The 19,215-nt window shown below is 47.3% G+C and overlaps 1 protein-coding gene across 1 annotated transcript; it reads right to left on the reverse strand.

Moving 5' to 3' along the window:
* Nucleotides 1-9,164: 9,164 nt before the first annotated feature.
* On the reverse strand, nt 9,165-18,353 carry sptssb (serine palmitoyltransferase, small subunit B). Its single transcript, XM_054795377.1, has 2 exons — nt 18,172-18,353; nt 9,165-14,728 (listed from the first exon to the last, which is right to left on the reverse strand). Exons 1-2 carry the CDS (start codon nt 18,194-18,196, stop codon nt 14,478-14,480), a joined length of 276 nt encoding a protein of 91 aa, XP_054651352.1. The 5' UTR covers nt 18,197-18,353; the 3' UTR covers nt 9,165-14,477.
* Between the last annotated feature and the right edge of the window lie 862 nt (nt 18,354-19,215).

Below are 19,215 nucleotides of genomic sequence, written 5' to 3' on the forward strand. Positions count from 1 at the left end.
CAGCAACATGAAAAAACTGCGATAGCGCGACAGAAAAAACAGAAAAAACGGGTGAAAATCGACCCCTCGGAAAAGTTAGGTTTTTTGCCATCTTTGGGTCCTGCCAGGACCCCCGATGAATGTTTGGGGGGTTTGGCCCACCTCCCGTGGCGGAAAAGTGTCGTTTCAGCAACTTTAAAAAGTGCGATTTGGCGACAGTGCCGGCACTGTCGAAACGGGTGAAAATCGACCCCTCGGAAAAGTTGGGTTTTTTGCCATCTTTGGGTCCTGCCGGGAACCCCGATGAATGTTTGGGGGGTTTGGCCCACCTCCCGGGGCGGAAAAGTGTCGTTTCAGCAACTTCAAAAAGTGCGATTTCGCGACAGTGCCGGCACTGTCGAAACGGGTGAAAATCGACCCCTCGGAAAAGTTGGGTTTTTTGCCATCTTTGGGTCCTGCTCGAAACGGGTGAAAATCGACCCCTCGGAAAAGTTTGTTTTTTTGCCATCTTTGGGTCCTGCCGGGACCCCCGATGAATGTTTGGGGGGTTTGGCCCACCTCCCGGGGCGGAAAAGTGTCGTTTCAGCAACGTCAAAAAGTGCGATTTCGCGACAGTGCCGGCACTGTCGAAACGGGTGAAAATCGACCCCTCGGAAAAGTTGGGTTTTTTGCCATCTTTGGGTCCTGCCGGGACCCCCGATGAATGTTTGGGGGTTTGGCCCACCTCCCGGGGCGGAAAAGTGTCGTTTCAGCAACTTGAAAAAATGCGATTTCGCGACAGTGCCGGCACTGTCGAAACGGGTGAAAATCGACCCCTCGGAAAAGTTGGGTTTTTTGCCATCTTTGGGTCCTGCCGGGACCCCCGATGAATGTTTGGGGGGTTTGGCCCACCTCCCGGGGCGGAAAAGTGTCGTTTCAGCAACTTGAAAAAATGCGATTTCGCGACAGTGCCGGCACTGTCGAAACGGGTGAAAATCGACCCCTCGGAAAAGTTGGGTTTTTTGCCATCTTTGGGTCCTGCCGGGACCCCCAATGAATGTTTGGGGGGTTTGGCCCACTTCCCGGGGCGGAAAAGTGTCGTTTCAGCAACTTCAAAAAGTGCGATTTCGCGACAGTGCCGGCACTGTCGAAACGGGTGAAAATCGACTCCTCGGAAAAGTTGGGTTTTTTGCCATCTTTGGGTCCTGCTCGAAACGGGTGAAAATCGACCCCTCGGAAAAGTTGGGTTTTTTGCCATCTTTGGGTCCTGCCGGGACCCCCGATGAATGTTTGGGGGGTTTGGCCCACCTCCCGGGGCAGAAAAGTGTCGTTTCAGCAACTTGAAAAAAATGCGATTTCGCATTCGCGACAGTGCCGGCACTGTCGAAACGGGTGAAAATCGACCCCTCGGAAAAGTTGGGTTTTTTGCCATCTTTGGGTCCTGCCGGGACCCCCGATGAATGTTTGGGGGGTTTGGCCCACCTCCCGGGGCGGAAAAGTGTCGTTTCAGCAACTTGAAAAAATGCGATTTCGCGACAGTGCCGGCACTGTCGAAACGTGTGAAAATCGACCCCTCGGAAAAGTTGGGTTTTTTGCCATCTTTGGGTCCTGCCGGGACCCCCGATGAATGTTTGGGGGGTTTGGCCCACCTCCCGGGGCAGAAAAGTGTCGTTTCAGCAACTTGAAAAAAATGCGATTTCGCATTCGCGACAGTGCCGGCACTGTCGAAACGGGTGAAAATCGACCCCTCAGAAAAGTTGGGTTTTTTGCCATCTTTGGGTCCTGCCGGGACCCCCGATGAATGTTTGGGGGGTTTGGCCCACTTCCCGGGGCGGAAAAGTGTCGTTTCAGCAACTTGAAAAAATGCGATTTCGCGACAGTGCCAGCACTGTCGAAACGGGTGAAAATCGACCCCTCGGAAAAGTTGGGTTTTTTGCCATCTTTGAGTCCTGCCGGGACCCCCGATGAATGTTTGGGGCATTTGGCCCACCTCGCAGGGCGGAAAAATGTCGTTTCAGCAACTTCAAAAAGTGCGATTTCGCAACAGTGTCTGTCGAAAAGGGTGAAAATCGACCCCTCGGAAAAGTTGGGTTTTTTGCCATCTTTGGGTCCTGCCGGGACCCCTGATGAATGTTTGGGGGGTTTGGCCCACCTCCCGGGGCGGAAAAGTGTCGTTTCAGCAACGTAAAAAATTGCGATTTCCCGGGGCGGAAAAGTGTCGTTTCAGCAACTTGAAAAAATGCGATTTCGCGACAGTGCCGGCACTGTCGAAACGGGTGAAAATCGACCCCTCGGAAAAGTTGGGTTTTTTGCCATCTTTGGGTCCTGCCGGGACCCCCGATGAATGTTTGGGGGGTTTGGCCCACCTCCCGGGGCGGAAAAGTGTCGTTTCAGCAACTTGAAAAAATGCGATTTCGCATTCGCGACAGTGCCGGCACTGTCGAAACGGGTGAAAATCGACCCCTCGGAAAAGTTGGGTTTTTTGCCATCTTTGGGTCCTGCCGGGACCCCCGATGAATGTTTGGGGGGTTTGGCCCACCTCCCGGCGCGGAAAAGTGTCGTTTCAGCAACTTGAAAAAATGCGATTTTGCGACAGTGCCAGCACTGTCGAAACGGGTGAAAATCGACCCCTCGGAAAAGTTGGGTTTTTTGCCATCTTTGGGTCCTGCCGGGACCCCCGATGAATGTTTGGGGGGTTTGGCCCACCTCCCGGGGCGGAAAAGTGTCGTTTCAGCAACTTGAAAAAATGCGATTTCGCGACAGTGCCGGCACTGTCGAAACGGGTGAAAATCGACCCCTCGGAAAAGTTGGTTTTTTTGCCATCTTTGGGTCCTGCCGGGACCCCCGATGAATGTTTGGGGGGTTTGGCCCACCTCCCGGGGCGGAAAAGTGTCGTTTCAGCAACTTGAAAAAAATGCGATTTCGCATTCGCGACAGTGCCGGCACTGTCGAAACGGGTGAAAATCGACCCCTCGGAAAAGTTGGGTTTTTTGCCATCTTTGGGTCCTGCCGGGACCCCCGATGAATGTTTGGGGGGTTTGGCCCACCTCCCGGGGCGGAAAAGTGTCGTTTCAGCAACTTGAAAAAATGCGATTTCGCATTCGCGACAGTGCCGGCACTGTCGAAACGGGTGAAAATCGACCCCTCGGAAAAGTTGGGTTTTTTGCCATCTTTGGGTCCTGCCGGGACCCCCGATGAATGTTTGGGGGGTTTGGCCCACCTCCCGGGGCGGAAAAGTGTCGTTTCAGCAACTTGAAAAAATGCGATTTCGCATTCGCGACAGTGCCGGCACTGTCGAAACGGGTGAAAATCGACCCCTCGGAAAAGTTGGGTTTTTTGCCATCTTTGGGTCCTGCCGGGACCCCCGATGAATGTTTGGGGGGTTTGGCCCACCTCTCGGGGCGGAAAAGTGTCGTTTCAGCAACTTGAAAAAATGCGATTTCGCGACAGTGCCGGCACTGTCGAAACGTGTGAAAATCGACCCCTCGGAAAAGTTGGGTTTTTTGCCATCTTTGGGTCCTGCCGGGACCCCCGATGAATTTTTGGGGGGTTTGGCCCACCTCCCGGGGCGGAAAAGTGTCGTTTCAGCAACTTCAAAAAGTGCGATTTTGCGACAGTGCCGGCACTGTCGAAACGGGTGAAAATCGACCCCTCGGAAAAGTTGGGTTTTTTGCCATCTTTGGGTCCTGCCGGGACCCCTGATGAATGTTTGGGGGGTTTGGCCCACCTCCCGGGGCGGAAAAGTGTCGTTTCAGCAACGTCAAAAATTGCGATTTCCCGGGGCGGAAAAGTGTCGTTTCAGCAACTTGAAAAAATGCGATTTCGCGACAGTGCCGGCACTGTCGAAACGGGTGAAAATCGACCCCTCGGAAAAGTTGGGTTTTTTGCCATCTTTGGGTCCTGCCGGGACCCCCGATGAATGTTTGGGGGGTTTGGCCCACCTCCCGGGGCGGAAAAGTGTCGTTTCAGCAACTTGAAAAAATGCGATTTCGCGACAGTGCCGGCACTGTCGAAACGGGTGAAAATCGACCCCTCGGAAAAGTTGGTTTTTTTGCCATCTTTGGGTCCTGCCGGGACCCCCGATGAATGTTTGGGGGGTTTGGCCCACCTCCCGGGGCGGAAAAGTGTCGTTTCAGCAACTTGAAAAAAATGCGATTTCGCATTCGCGACAGTGCCGGCACTGTCGAAACGGGTGAAAATCGACCCCTCGGAAAAGTTGGGTTTTTTGCCATCTTTGGGTCCTGCCGGGACCCCCGATGAATGTTTGGGGGGTTTGGCCCACCTCCCGGGGCAGAAAAGTGTCGTTTCAGCAACTTGAAAAAATGCGATTTCGCGACAGTGCCGGCACTGTCGAAACGGGTGAAAATCGACCCCTCGGAAAAGTTGGGTTTTTTGCCATCTTTGGGTCCTGCCGGGACCCCCGATGAATGTTTGGGGGGTTTGGCCCACCTCCCAGGGCGGAAAAGTGTCGTTTCAGCAACTTCAAAAAGTGCGATTTCGCAACAGTGTCTGTCGAAACGGGTGAAAATCGACCCCTCGGAAAAGTTGGGTTTTTTGCCATCTTGGGGTCCTGCCGGGACCCCCGATGAATCTTTGGGGGGTTTGGCCCACCTCCCGGGGCGGAAAAGTGTCGTTTCAGCAACTTGAAAAAAATGCGATTTCGCATTCGCGACAGTGCCGGCACTGTCGAAACGGGTGAAAATCGACCCCTCGAAAAAGTTGGGTTTTTTGCCATCTTGGGGTCCTGCCGGGACCCCCGATGAATGTTTGGGGGGTTTGGCCCACCTCCCGGGGCGGAAAAGTGTCGTTTCAGCAACTTCAAAAAGTGCGATTTCGCAACAGTGCCGGCACTGTCGAAACGGGTGAAAATCGACCCCTTGGAAATGTTGGGTTTTTTGCCATCTTTGGGTCCTGCCGGGACCCCTGATGAATGTTTGGGGGGTTTGGCCCACCTCCTGGGGCGGAAAAGTGTCATTTCAGCAACTTGAAAAAAATACGATTTGGCGACAGTGCCGGCACTGTCGAAACGGGTGAAAATCGACCCCTCGGAAAAGTTGGGTTTTTTGCCATCTTTGGGTCCTGCCGGGACCCCCGATGAATGTTTGGGGGGTTTGGCCCACCTCCCGGGGCGGAAAAGTGTCGTTTCAGCAACTTGAAAAAAATGCGATTTCGCATTCGCGACAGTGCCGGCACTGTCGAAACGGGTGAAAATCGACCCCTCGGAAAAGTTGGGTTTTTTGCCATCTTTGGGTCCTGCCGGGACCCCCGATGAATGTTTGGGGGGTTTGGCCCACCTCCCGGGGCGGAAAAGTGTCGTTTCAGCAACTTGAAAAAATGCGATTTCGCATTCGCGACAGTGCCGGCACTGTCGAAACGGGTGAAAATCGACCCCTCGGAAAAGTTGGGTTTTTTGCCATCTTTGGGTCCTGCCGGGACCCCCGATGAATGTTTGGGGGGTTTGGCCCACCTCCCGGGGCGGAAAAGTGTCGTTTCAGCAACTTGAAAAAATGCGATTTCGCATTCGCGACAGTGCCGGCACTGTCGAAACGGGTGAAAATCGACCCCTCGGAAAAGTTGGGTTTTTTGCCATCTTTGGGTCCTGCCGGGACCCCCGATGAATGTTTGGGGGGTTTGGCCCACCTCTCGGGGCGGAAAAGTGTCGTTTCAGCAACTTGAAAAAATGCGATTTCGCGACAGTGCCGGCACTGTCGAAACGTGTGAAAATCGACCCCTCGGAAAAGTTGGGTTTTTTGCCATCTTTGGGTCCTGCCGGGACCCCTGATGAATGTTTGGGGGGTTTGGCCCACCTCCCGGGGCGGAAAAGTGTCGTTTCAGCAACGTCAAAAATTGCGATTTCCCGGGGCGGAAAAGTGTCGTTTCAGCAACTTGAAAAAATGCGATTTCGCGACAGTGCCGGCACTGTCGAAACGGGTGAAAATCGACCCCTCGGAAAAGTTGGGTTTTTTGCCATCTTTGGGTCCTGCCGGGACCCCCGATGAATGTTTGGGGGGTTTGGCCCACCTCCCGGGGCGGAAAAGTGTCGTTTCAGCAACTTGAAAAAATGCGATTTCGCGACAGTGCCGGCACTGTCGAAACGGGTGAAAATCGACCCCTCGGAAAAGTTGTTTTTTTTGCCATCTTTGGGTCCTGCCGGGACCCCCGATGAATGTTTGGGGGGTTTGGCCCACCTCCCGGGGCGGAAAAGTGTCGTTTCAGCAACTTGAAAAAAATGCGATTTCGCATTCGCGACAGTGCCGGCACTGTCGAAACGGGTGAAAATCGACCCCTCGGAAAAGTTGGGTTTTTTGCCATCTTTGGGTCCTGCCGGGACCCCCGATGAATGTTTGGGGGGTTTGGCCCACCTCCCGGGGCAGAAAAGTGTCGTTTCAGCAACTTGAAAAAATGCGATTTCGCGACAGTGCCGGCACTGTCGAAACGGGTGAAAATCGACCCCTCGGAAAAGTTGGGTTTTTTGCCATCTTTGGGTCCTGCCGGGACCCCCGATGAATGTTTGGGGGGTTTGGCCCACCTCCCAGGGCGGAAAAGTGTCGTTTCAGCAACTTCAAAAAGTGCGATTTCGCAACAGTGTCTGTCGAAACGGGTGAAAATCGACCCCTCGGAAAAGTTGGGTTTTTTGCCATCTTGGGGTCCTGCCGGGACCCCCGATGAATGTTTGGGGGGTTTGGCCCACCTCCCGGGGCGGAAAAGTGTTGTTTCAGCAACTTGAAAAAAATGCGATTTCGCATTCGCGACAGTGCCGGCACTGTCGAAACGGGTGAAAATCGACCCCTCGGAAAAGTTGGGTTTTTTGCCATCTTTGGGTCCTGCCGGGACCCCCGATGAATCTTTGGGGGGTTTGGCCCACCTCCCGGGGCGGAAAAGTGTCGTTTCAGCAACTTGAAAAAAATGCGATTTCGCATTCGCGACAGTGCCGGCACTGTCGAAACGGGTGAAAATCGACCCCTCGAAAAAGTTGGGTTTTTTGCCATCTTGGGGTCCTGCCGGGACCCCCGATGAATGTTTGGGGGGTTTGGCCCACCTCCCGGGGCGGAAAAGTGTCGTTTCAGCAACTTCAAAAAGTGCGATTTCGCAACAGTGCCGGCACTGTCGAAACGGGTGAAAATCGACCCCTTGGAAATGTTGGGTTTTTTGCCATCTTTGGGTCCTGCCGGGACCCCTGATGAATGTTTGGGGGGTTTGGCCCACCTCCTGGGGCGGAAAAGTGTCATTTCAGCAACTTGAAAAAAATACGATTTGGCGACAGTGCCGGCACTGTCGAAACGGGTGAAAATCGACCCCTCGGAAAAGTTGGGTTTTTTGCCATCTTTGGGTCCTGCCGGGACCCCCGATGAATGTTTGGGGGGTTTGGCCCACCTCCCAGGGCGGAAAAGTGTCGTTTCAGCAACTTCAAAAAGTGCGATTTCGCAACAGTGTCTGTCGAAACGGGTGAAAATCGACCCCTCGGAAAAGTTGGGTTTTTTGCCGTCTTGGGGTCCTGCCGGGACCCCCGATGAATGTTTGGGGGGTTTGGCCCACCTCCCGGGGCGGAAAAGTGTTGTTTCAGCAACTTGAAAAAAATGCGATTTCGCATTCGCGACAGTGCCGGCACTGTCGAAACGGGTGAAAATCGACCCCTCGGAAAAGTTGGGTTTTTTGCCATCTTTGGGTCCTGCCGGGACCCCCGATGAATGTTTGGGGGGTTTGGCCCACCTCCCGGGGCGGAAAGGTGTCGTTTCAGCAACTTGAAAAAAATGCGATTTGGCGACAGTGCCGGCACTGTCGAAAAGGGTGAAAATCGACCCCTCGGAAAAGTTGGGTTTTTTGCCATCTTTGGGTCCTGCCGGGACCCCCGATGAATGTTTGGGGGGTTTGGCCCACCTCCCGGGGCGGAAAAGTGTTGTTTCAGCAACTTGAAAAAAATGCGATTTGGCGACAATGCCGGCACTGTCGAAACGGGTGAAAATCGACCCCTCGGAAAAGTTGGGTTTTTTGACATCTTTGGGTCCTGCCGGGACCCCCGATGAATGTTTGGGGGGTTTGGCCCACCTCCCAGGGCGGAAAAGTGTCGTTTCAGCAACTTCAAAAAGTGCGATTTCGCGACAGTGCCGGCACTGTCGAAACAGGTGAAAATCGACCTCTCGGAAAAGTTGGGTTTTTTGACATCTTTGGGTCCTGCCGGGACCCCCGATGAATGTTTGGGGGGTTTGGCCCACCTCCCGGGGCGGAAAAGTGTCGTTTCAGCAACTTCAAAAAGTGCGATTTCGCGACAGTGCCGACACTGTCGAAACAGGTGAAAATCGACCCCTCGGAAAAGTTGGGTTTTTTGCCATCTTTGGGTCCTGCCGGGACCCCCGATGAATGTTTGGGGGTTTGGCCCACCTCCCGGGGCGGAAAAGTGTCGTTTCAGCAACTTGAAAAAAATACGATTTGGCGACAGTGCCGAAACGGGTGAAAATGTCGAAACGGGTGAAAATCGTCCCCTCGGAAATGTTGGGTTTTTTGCCATCTTTGGGTCCTGCCGGGACCCCCGATGAATGTTTGGGGGGTTTGGCCCACCTCCCGGGGCGGAAAAGTGTCGTTTCAGCAACTTCAAAAAGTGTGATTTTGCGACAGTGCCGGCACTGTCGAAACGGGTGAAAATCGACCTCTCGGAAAAGTTTGGTTTTTTGACATCTTTGGGTCCTGCCGGGACCCCCGATGAATGTTTGGGGGGTTTGGCCCACCTCCCGGGGCGGAAAAGTGTCGTTTCAGCAACTTCAAAAAGTGCGATTTGGCGACAGTGCCGGCACTGTCGAAACGGGTGAAAATCGACCCCTCGGAAAAGTTGGGTTTTTTGCCATCTTTGGGTCCTGCCGGGACCCCCAATGAATGTGTGGGGGGTTTGGCCCACCTCCCGGGGCGGAAAAGTGTTGTTTCAGCAACTTGAAAAAATGCGATTTCGCGACAGTGCCGGCACTGTCGAAACGAGTGAAAATCGACCCCTCGGAAAAGTTGGGTTTTTTGCCATCTTTGGGTCCTGCCGGGACCCCCGATGAATGTTTGGGGGGTTTGGCCCACCTCCCGGCGCGGAAAAGTGTCGTTTCAGCAACTTGAAAAAATGCGATTTCGCGACAGTGCCGGCACTGTCGAAACGGGTGAAAATCGACCCCTCGGAAAAGTTGGGTTTTTTGCCATCTTTGGGTCCTGCCGGGACCCCCAATGAATGTGTGGGGGGTTTGGCCCACCTCCCGGGGCGGAAAAGTGTCGTTTCAGCAACTTGAAAAAATGCGATTTCGCGACAGTGCGACACTGAAAAAATGGGCGAAAATCAACTTTTTGGAAATGTTGGGTTTTCTGCCACCTTTGAGTCCTGCCGGGACCCCCGATGAATGTTTGGGGGCCTTGGCCTACCTCCGGGACCGGAAAAGTGTTGTTTCAGTAACTTGAAAAAATGCAATTTCGCGTCGGAAAAAACTGAAAAAACGCGCGAAAATCGACCCGTCTGAAAAGCGCCGGTTTTTGCTATTTCTGGGTCCTGCTGGGACCCCCAATTAATGTTTGGGGGGCTTGGCCCACCTCCAGGAGCGGAAAAGTGTCGTTTCAGCAACTTTAAAAAATTCTATTTCGTGACAGAAAAAACGGGTGAAAATTGATCCGTCGGAAAGGTGGGTTTTTTTGCCATCTTTGGGTCCTTCCGGGAACCCCGATGCTAATTGGTGACAAAGGGCCAACGTTCACCGAGAACAGGCTCGACTTACTGCTGGCAATTCTAACCGGGGTCCTGCTCCGGTTGTACCGGACCGAATGGCACAAAGCCACCAATCCCATACTCCAGGAGCACCCCCCCACAGGACAGCTCGAGGGACGCAATCCAAGTCCACAAGCACATATGAACCAGTTGGGCAAACTCCCATGCACCCGCCAGTACCCTTGCAAGGGTGTAGAGCTGGTCCAGTGTTCTATGTCCTGGACAAAAACCACATTGTAGCTGAGGTTCAACTAACAGTCATACCCTTCTCTCTGGCACTTTATTGTAGACCTTCCCAGGGTGGCTGAGGTGTGTGATCCCTCTGTAATTGGAACGCACCCTTTGGTCACCCTTATTGAACCACCCCAACCGAGAAGTACTGTTCCCAACTTCCACGTAATGTTGACGAGACGTGTCAACCAAGAAAGTGCCACAACATCCAGAGCCTTGAGAAATTCAGGATGAAACTTGTACACCCCCAGAGCTTTGCCACGAAAGATACAGTGATGGACCTGTCAATGGGATTTAAATTGAGACTGATTATTTACTTTTCAATCCTGGGTGCTATCTTGCTAGGTGCTCCCATGCTAACTGTTAGCATTTTTGCCATTTTCCTCATGTGAAAAAGTTAATGTCTACGTGGTATGACTTAACAGGACTATAGATCTATATTTTTGGTCCTGAGTGCTGTCTAAGATAGATAGATACATACTGTACATACAGTATATACATGCATACATGATAAATACTACATACATCAATATATACATAAATTCAGTGCTGGCATTCTAGCTGTTAGCATGCAAGCTATTAGCATTGTTGGGATTCTCCCAAAATGAATCCTAATTAAAAGATAATTGAAAGTAGTCGTAGTAGTAGTAGTAGTAGTAGTAGTAGAGATAGGATAGATAAGATAGGACATTACAGTGATAACATGATTGTGCGGGGGAAGGTTTACGAGCGGAATACATCACAAGGACGGGACCAAGATGCAATACACTTTCCCACGAGAAATCAGACCACATGGAGCCAAAGCAAGCAGGTAGGAGAAGATCAAAGAGGACCCCGATTAATCAAAGACTGCCTTTTCCTTGATATGAAGGGGATGGGGATAGTATAAAGAGGAGACATCCTGGGATGGAGCCATGAGGAAATGTGTCCCTTTTCGGGACGGGGAAGGCCGCCTGAACTTGTATCTTTCTGCTTCAATCAATCACACTGTAAAATAAATCTAAGACGGTGAATCTGAAACTGACAGATGTTTGGTGAGCTTTGTGTTGACAATGAAAAAAGTCTGCGCTAACAGCACTTTAGCAACTGTCTACTGAAGCAAGACATGTTCATGTTATCAAGGCAGTTTGCCGGTATGCTAGCTATTAGCACTGTTAGCATTTCTGTTTTGTTGGGATACTGCCCAGGCTAAAATAGTTTAAAAGGCAAAGCTCTAAAGCCACCAAGTCTGTCTCACATGCCAGGCCAGAAGTTAGGAACAGCTAGAACATACATGAAGATATTTTTTTAGTTACCATTTTAACCACTAGATGGCAGCAGGCGCACTTCTTAAGGTAACCATACACCAACATTGAAACGTACAGTATGTTTGATGAACAAGTACAGCTCTTACGCTCATAATACCTCATTTAAAACCATTTTTAACATTAACTCTTGAAAAGCTTTCTCTAACAGTGCTAACAGACATAATTATATTATTGATTTTGTCTAATCCATGCTTATTGTTTGCTCACTGTACTCAAGTATCAAAGTTTATACTGGATGTGTTTCAGTGTATAACATTTAATTTGAAGTTGTTTGTGTTTGTCTCATAGGAGAGAAGAACACATCATAGAAGCGTTTTTGGAGATGACCCCCTGGCCCATGTATCTAGAAGAAAGCCTCTAGGTGACATACTGTATCTACTACAGAGTCTCACAACAAAGATACACACACACACACAATCCTACTATAAGGTACGACACTGCATTTAAATAGCAGGGCTGTGTTGTGTTTGTGTATTATACGAGACTTCACCCAAAGTGGACGGTGTTATCAGATGTTGGCACTAGTATGAATATTTAAATACTCACTGGGCTTTCCTTGTTCTAAGGTGGGACGTGGTTTTAGTGGTGTCATGTAGACTATCCCCCGTGTCTGTGTGTGCTTGCACGTTGCCAGGAGTTCCCTCCACCTGCTTGTCCTACCAGTCATAGGCGAGGAACAAATGCAAAACAAAGCGAGAGCGGGGGAGTTCGGGGTATTTTTTTTACACCTTGTTCACATGGCGATAACCTCTGACCCCTTCCCTCCATGCAGCCAACTGATCAAATGAAGTGTAAACAGAATGCAATTGCAGACAAGCTTGTCTTTTTTGTGTGCAAAGCACAGCAGACTAAAAACAAAAAGCTTGATGATTGTATTATGTTCGCACACAAAAATAGCACTTGCAGCTAAAGTTAATAATGTTGAAATAATAATCTGCTTTGTCAGAACACAAATATGACAAGTGGGACTGGTTGTTCTGCAATTTTAATCTGACTTTCTCCAAACTTGAAGGACATATTGTTCGTTGAGTTGATTTTATCTTTACTTTTGACCTTCTGGATAAAAGTAGAAGACAAAAATACTGTCAAGGCTGTGCCATGTGCCATACTTAGTACCTACTGTACATTAATCAATGAAACGCAGCTCCCCAGTGCCGGCAGCACTTATGCAGCACCAGACCACCGCCGTACTTGACTGTAAGCAAGACACAATTATCTTGCTACTCGCTTTTGCTGCCAGATATTAAATAAACAATGGCTGGCTGCCTGTTGAGTCATTTTCAGTGGATAGCTGTACACTGACTAGTATACTCTAAAGTTGGGTATTATCTCACGTTAAAGGCATTCATTCCCAAGTGCTGCCATGCTATGACAGCATGCCGATAAGTTGGACTAATGTCATTATGCTTTAAAAATAGGTCATAACTGGAAATGCAGTAGAGTAACTGGTAGTGTCTCTTTTGTTTCGCAATGATGCATTGTCATAATAGTCCAAGATGTGAAGGCCCGCATTGCTAAACCCTGATATCATTTGTGACAGAATGGCTTTAACTGTCCAGCCATCCATTCACAGGGCACACAAGGACAATTGGGAGTATCCGATTCACCTAACATGCATGTTTTTGTAGTGTTGGAGGTAGCTGGAGTACCCAGAGAAAAGCCACAAAAGAGGTGCCAGCCATTGGAAGCCATACGTACAGTATGACAATACTCTGCCCCGACAACACAGCAGAAAGTGAAGCCTGTGGACTTTTATTTCTGCACCATCAACAGGCAAGAACAGGTCTGGCGACTCTGCTATTGTGTCAGCATTGTGCTTATCAAAGAAAGACCTTGGATGAACTAGTGAGAGTGCTGCCTTTTTACCATTACTCTCTTTTTTGTGTGAATTTTGATGTTTGAGATGTTGATAAAGAAAAAAAAAAGACATCTTCTGTCTTTAGGACTCTCAAAAAGCTCTTTATTCATAATGTGATCATGTGTCACAAAGCTAAATGTAAAAGTTGTGGAGGGAAAGGTAAACAAAAATTGTGAGTGTGTTTTATGGCCACAAGAGAAAATAGATATAAATAATTTTAAAAAACAAGTTTGGTAATTGACATTGAAACCAGCCAAGCATTTACCAGTGGATATAAATATCAAACTTTGCATAAATAACATAGAAATCACGCCCTCGACCCAAAAGGAGCACACACACGATCCCAAGCAACACTCATCACAGCAAACAGATAAACTGCTTCTAAGTCTACGCGCCACGTTGTTGTCTATAGATCAACTATAGGCTTTGCTCATCATTCAGGCCACTTTAAGGTTTAGTGTGTGCCCACAAAACAATGTTTTTATTGCAAATAAAGTAAAGCCTTATCAAAGCAAACACCTAAAGTCTGAAAATAAAAATTAAAAAAAGGGTGTGCTGAGTCAATATTTGCTCATGCTCAGTGCCGAGCACACCTTCCCGGCATACCGGCAGTTAAAACACTACAGGAGGACGGAGGCAGGGCTCTTCACACATCAGTGCCATCATTGCATTGGATTGGATTCTTTTTCCTGCTTTCCTGGGCTGGTCTTATCACACAACGGCAACATTCCACATTTGGGACACTCCAGGATTGCATAGCTTTACAGTGCTGGAACAACATTTTAAAAACAAAACTGGAAAAGTGATAGTGGTTCTGATACAAAACCGTAGATAAAGCGGTTAAGTGCATGTGAGGAATGGAAGAACGGCCACTTTGTATCGGGGGGCCTGCTAGTGATTTTGTAGTGAGACCAGTATGTAAATCAGTCCTGGTGAAGGGCCGTGTCATGCAAAATCTATGCACTCACACAAGGCCTGGAGCGATGGACATGAACGGTTCACAGCAAGGGCAGGGCAGCAAAGTGAAAGTTTTCTTAGGGGTAAGGTTAGTTTTTGTTCTGAAATGTCATCTTCAGGAAATGGACGCTGCTTCGGTTTAAGGGTTGACTCAAATTCCCTCACCCACTATGAACAAAATCACAGACGGTTTCATCTTTTCTGAAATGTTCTCAACCCCAGTTTCATTGAGCTGAAAAATGCTGCAAGGAGGAATTGTAGCTTCGTCATGTAGCTTTTCCTTAAATTAGATGAGATTGAAGTAAGAGCACCTCTGCAAGTCATGCTGACAAATGCATGCAATTAACAGATGAGCGTGTCCATCACTGGTTTAGGGAGGATATGGTGTCAAGACTGGTCATGGGGTGGGGGTTGTGGGTGGAGTTAAGTTCAACACCATTTAGTTCATGAGGGCCATGGTGCTCGCCGGCTGCCCGCCGCAGATGCCCGAGAAGAATTCCAGCGCTAGACGCACGTGGATGGGCACAAAGACATAAGAGGTGTAGATCACCATGGCGACGGCAGATACAAACACCGAGTTGAAGATGGACTTTTCCCAGGGCTCCAGCACGTAGATGCCGGTGACGAGGAGGTACTGGTAGTACAGCCAGGCCAGGTACTCCCTGAGATTCTTCAAGTTCATCCTGCAGCCTGGAGAGTGACAACAGTGTTGAGTCAGACTGAGCAAAAATAAAAGTATATCTGCCTTTACGAAGATAATAACACTCAATTTTTATAGAGGTGTTCATTTAGCAATGTGTTTATTATTGGGGTTCTAATTTGCAGTGTACATTTGAACAGAGATGGGCCAAAATATTAGAAACACCTAGTGGCATTTTATACCACTGGGAACCTGTAGTATGTATTTATCTGTACAAACCACTGTATGAATTGTTGTCACTAGCATCATTCAAGCATAAATAGACCCTAACAGACCTGCCAACCTTGAAGAAATGCTTTGAGCATAGTCCCGCCTCTTACGCCCCCACGTTAGCTACATCAGTAGCTAAACTTTGCCAAGTTGCCATCATTAGCTGACAAACATAACTAGTGCGCTTGCGTCGGTGTACTCAAAACAGGAAGAGGCGGGATATAACGCTAGCAGCGCGTTTGAATGTTGGACAAGGCAGCTGGAGGAACCCGCTGCATAGAGTTCCTTTAAATATGAAATACAAATTAGGAAAAAGAACCATTGCAAATAGCTCTCAGTGCAGTTATACACCACTGCAAGCCACACTACACACTAAAATACGCACGTAAAACCATGTCAGAGAGTGACTTTGGTTTTTTTTAGGTATAAAAGGTGGAATTTTTCAAAGGGGAAAAAAAATCAGTCTTGCTTTAAAACAATGCTTAAGTGAAATGCACTAAAAGTTGACAATTTAGTCTCCAATTATTGTAACATTTGTGTTTTCGGATGGTGGGAGGAACCTGGAGTACCCATCCCCCCAAAGGAAGGGCTTATCTCCTATAATCTTGCAGTCTTTTGGAACCCTGTTATTCATCAAGGTTCCAGTCCCTGTCAGCCTTTTTGTCATCAGGATGTCAAGCAGGTTGATTGTTGTAAAGTACCAATCAAAGAACAGGTGGGTGCCTTGGGGAACAGACTGTCAAATGAAGAGCAGCTTGTTCTCCTCCTGGAACTGTGAAGGCAGTCTTGCCTTGGTAGACCACAAAGTCCAAGACTTGACCAGTTGGTGCAGCCAAGACCAACACCTTCAGTCCAGTTGGGTTTGGTTTGCCTGGTACATACTGGCGCAGTGGGCATCGACCAGTAAAAGGAACCATTTGCTCGTCAGTGCACAATTTTCCTGTTCTAGGCAAACTCAGACACCCTTCCCTTACTTTGACCCTCCACAAGAGATCACTTCTATTTTCCTCATCTGAAACATCAAGTTCATTGACGATCTTAATGAAATAACTACAAATGAGACAAAGGACAGTTTTAAACACTTAAATACTAGGCTCAAATACAGTTTAAAAAAATTCAAACAACACTTCAATGCTTTCTTAAGAGACTTATGGAAAACATGCCAACACTTGCTTAATAAAAGTACTGTACCGGTATTATAGACTTACTTTTCCTCTTCCCATAAAATGTGCTTGCAATGAGGGAAGCCATTTTGTTTTATGATGTAATCAAATGTAATAAAGCCCCACCCCATCACATTTGGTACAGTATCATTGGAAAGCTCTAAATACAATATAAAGGCCAAACTTGTACATGCAGAAAATCCAATATCAATATGCAGGCGCACATTTAGTCATTTTTCCCAAGGCCATCCTAGTTATTGGGGCCCTCCACATTCTTCTTTTTTCATTTTTACAAAATGTAAGTATATAATTTAGGCCACTTTTTTCCTGCTTTTGAAATCTGTCACAGTTATCTGTCAGCTGAAGTTGCTAGTTACATAGCCATGGGTATATACATCCCCAAAAACGATTTGAAATATTATTGTTTATCATCTTCTAACAAGTGTGATGATGAGAAAGTTCTCCTACAAGGCATGAACAAGGCTGTAAGGCTGGGCTATTGACAAGCTTAATAACCATTTATGGCTTGATTCATGAGTGTATAAAGTCAGGGTGGGGGGCTCTTCAAATATCGATAGTATTGGCAGCGTGATGAGATCGCTATTTTTCAGTTTCCTTCTATGTTTAGTCTCACTAATATTTCTGTGATTTTTGTATTGTATTGTTATATTTACAGTATATATTGCGTTTAAGATTATATAGAGCCAATAGTCGTTTTTATTTCTTTACTTATTTTGCACTACTGACTTTTTTGCTCAAACAATTGTATTATTTGTTGATATTGTTACATTGTCCTATATTATTGTATTCATATATTGTTAAATGGTCCACAAATACGTTTGCTGACAAGCACATTTTTTATTTGCCTTAAATCTGACATGGTTGTTATTGTGAATATAATTTTAAAGGCAAAATCACAAAATCATTCAAAGATCTTGAAACATTTGAGATATAAAGTATCTGTAATGGCAATACTGGCCCTTAATTTACTTGTTATCGGAGCGATACCAACATTTGCAGTATCGCCCCAGACCTAGTTTAACAGTATAAAAGACCCATACACTTCCATACAATAGAATATAAATAAAAACAAAAATAAGAATAAGAGTGAAGGGTTTTAAACAGATCCAGTTGTGTTGGAAGGGGGCGGGGACAACAGGTGCAAATGAACACGCGTGGCCGCCGCCTGCTTTTGGTTCCCACACTTTTCACAGTCACGTACCCCCTTCAGACATTTGACTTGAAGGCATGTGCCCCCTCCTCATGCAAACTTAAAAAACATTAGGCTTTTTTCCATGATTAATTGGTTAATTTCATAGTAAGTAATTCACGTTCATAAATTTGTATTTTGCTTGGTCAAATTTGGATAAAAAGTTTTAAATGAGCACTGCTAAATAGATCAAGTATTCTTCCGATATCTTTTATTTCAGTCGGATGTTGGGATCCTTCTGTTTGAATGGGTTGAACTTGAGCTTCACTTTTGTCCATTGGCAATCGCTATGATTTAAGTCTGCATATTAAATTGACACCAAATTGAAAGGGAAAGTTTAACAAACATGATAAAGCAGTATCCAAAGTACGAAAATACATACAACCAGTGATAAAGCTCCATTTTCGGGGGAATCCCCTTTCTCATCCTGACACACAAATTTGCATTTACACACAATTACATCTTCAAGATAATAATCAAACATAGTTATTTATCCATATAACTTACACTGAGCAATGAAGAACTTCATGCTCTGTCTCCTTCCTTCTTTCTGCTCTGAGGCATTCAGGTGCATTCATAATTGTGAGTGTTAGGCACTAATTGCTTTTCATTTTCATTCATGTACCCCCAATGACAACTGGCGTACCCCTGGGGATACACGCACCCCACTTTGGGACCTAGGTTCTAGAATATACCACGTGCAGCAAAGTAACGACAATCATTTGGGTTATTCCACTTCTATAGCCAAAATAGCATTTCTATGTACACAAAACTAACAAATAGCGCTCAATTAAAATTGATGCAAAATGGGAAAATGTGACAGCTCCAATTATCTAATCAAGCCACTCACCTTTATTTCCTGAATGTGATGTCATATAAATTAGAAGTAACAGGCTGGTTTGCTGCTCCGCCGCTGCTTTTTCTGTGCACCGAAAAAGCTGCCTCGTCAGTTTGTGTCAGGCTTATTATACAGCAGCGGGAAGACTATAAGGGAGACACCACACCCACTGGCCTGGCTCCACCACCGCCGCCACCACTCACCTGGCTGCAGGTGTAGCAAGTAAAAAAAAAAAAAAACGCCTGCGTGGTAATAATAAAAATGACGTTTGCAAAACTGTTCAAAAACGCACCTGGAAACTTTTGTTATGTGTCGCATCCTTCGTGGACGCGGCCATGAAGGGTACGTGCTGCTGCTGCTGCTGCTGCTGCTGCACCGCAGTGACGCTATGTGACGTCTGCAGCCTCTCTTCCACTACCCCATCACACTCTGGACTCATCATAGCGGGCTCTATCTGCACTGAAGCATGCAAGAGATATTGTATGTCCAAACGTGTGTGTACGTGCTATATAAATCATTGACTAATAGTGTACGCTGCAAAATTCAATGCGTTAGCTTCAAAAACAAGTGCAGTGCGTTTTCTGCTTTCAATGGAAATGAACAGTAATTTGTGAAAAAGGAACGGAACACACTGAATGCATATTGCAAGTATAAGATGTAACAGTGGTTCTCAACTGGCGGGTCGGGACCCAAAAGAGGGTGTCAAACACATTGGGAGCTTGTGAACAACTAGTCAAAAATGAAAATATATACAGTATTAGAAATTATATAGAAAGGTAGCATCTTCCTCCGCAATCAGTCTAATCTAATTCTGTAGTCTTCTAGAGCAATTTTAATTACTTTTTACTATTATTCACTACTTGAAAGTTTTAATAGTTATTGCGCTCCTCATTTCTGCACTGAAATGCTCTTCGCACATGTTTGAAAAGAAGACTATTTCTATTTTAAACCAAAATTTGCTGGGTTTGACTTCAATAAATGGCAAAACCATCTTCATGACCATGGGAAAATGTTTGGTTTAGACAAGTTGAGAAGCCCTTGTCTAATGCTTCTCAA

This window comes from Dunckerocampus dactyliophorus, chromosome 12 (genome assembly GCF_027744805.1).
Source record: "Dunckerocampus dactyliophorus isolate RoL2022-P2 chromosome 12, RoL_Ddac_1.1, whole genome shotgun sequence".
NCBI lineage: Eukaryota > Metazoa > Chordata > Actinopteri > Syngnathiformes > Syngnathidae > Dunckerocampus > Dunckerocampus dactyliophorus.

Coding starts and splice junctions, on each gene's coding strand:
- sptssb (XM_054795377.1), bottom strand. CDS start 18,196: ATGACATCACATTCAGGAAATAAAG. Junction 14,729..18,171: donor ATCACATTCAGGAAATAAAG/GTGAGTGGCTTG, acceptor GTCACTCTCCAG/GCTGCAGGATGAACTTGAAG.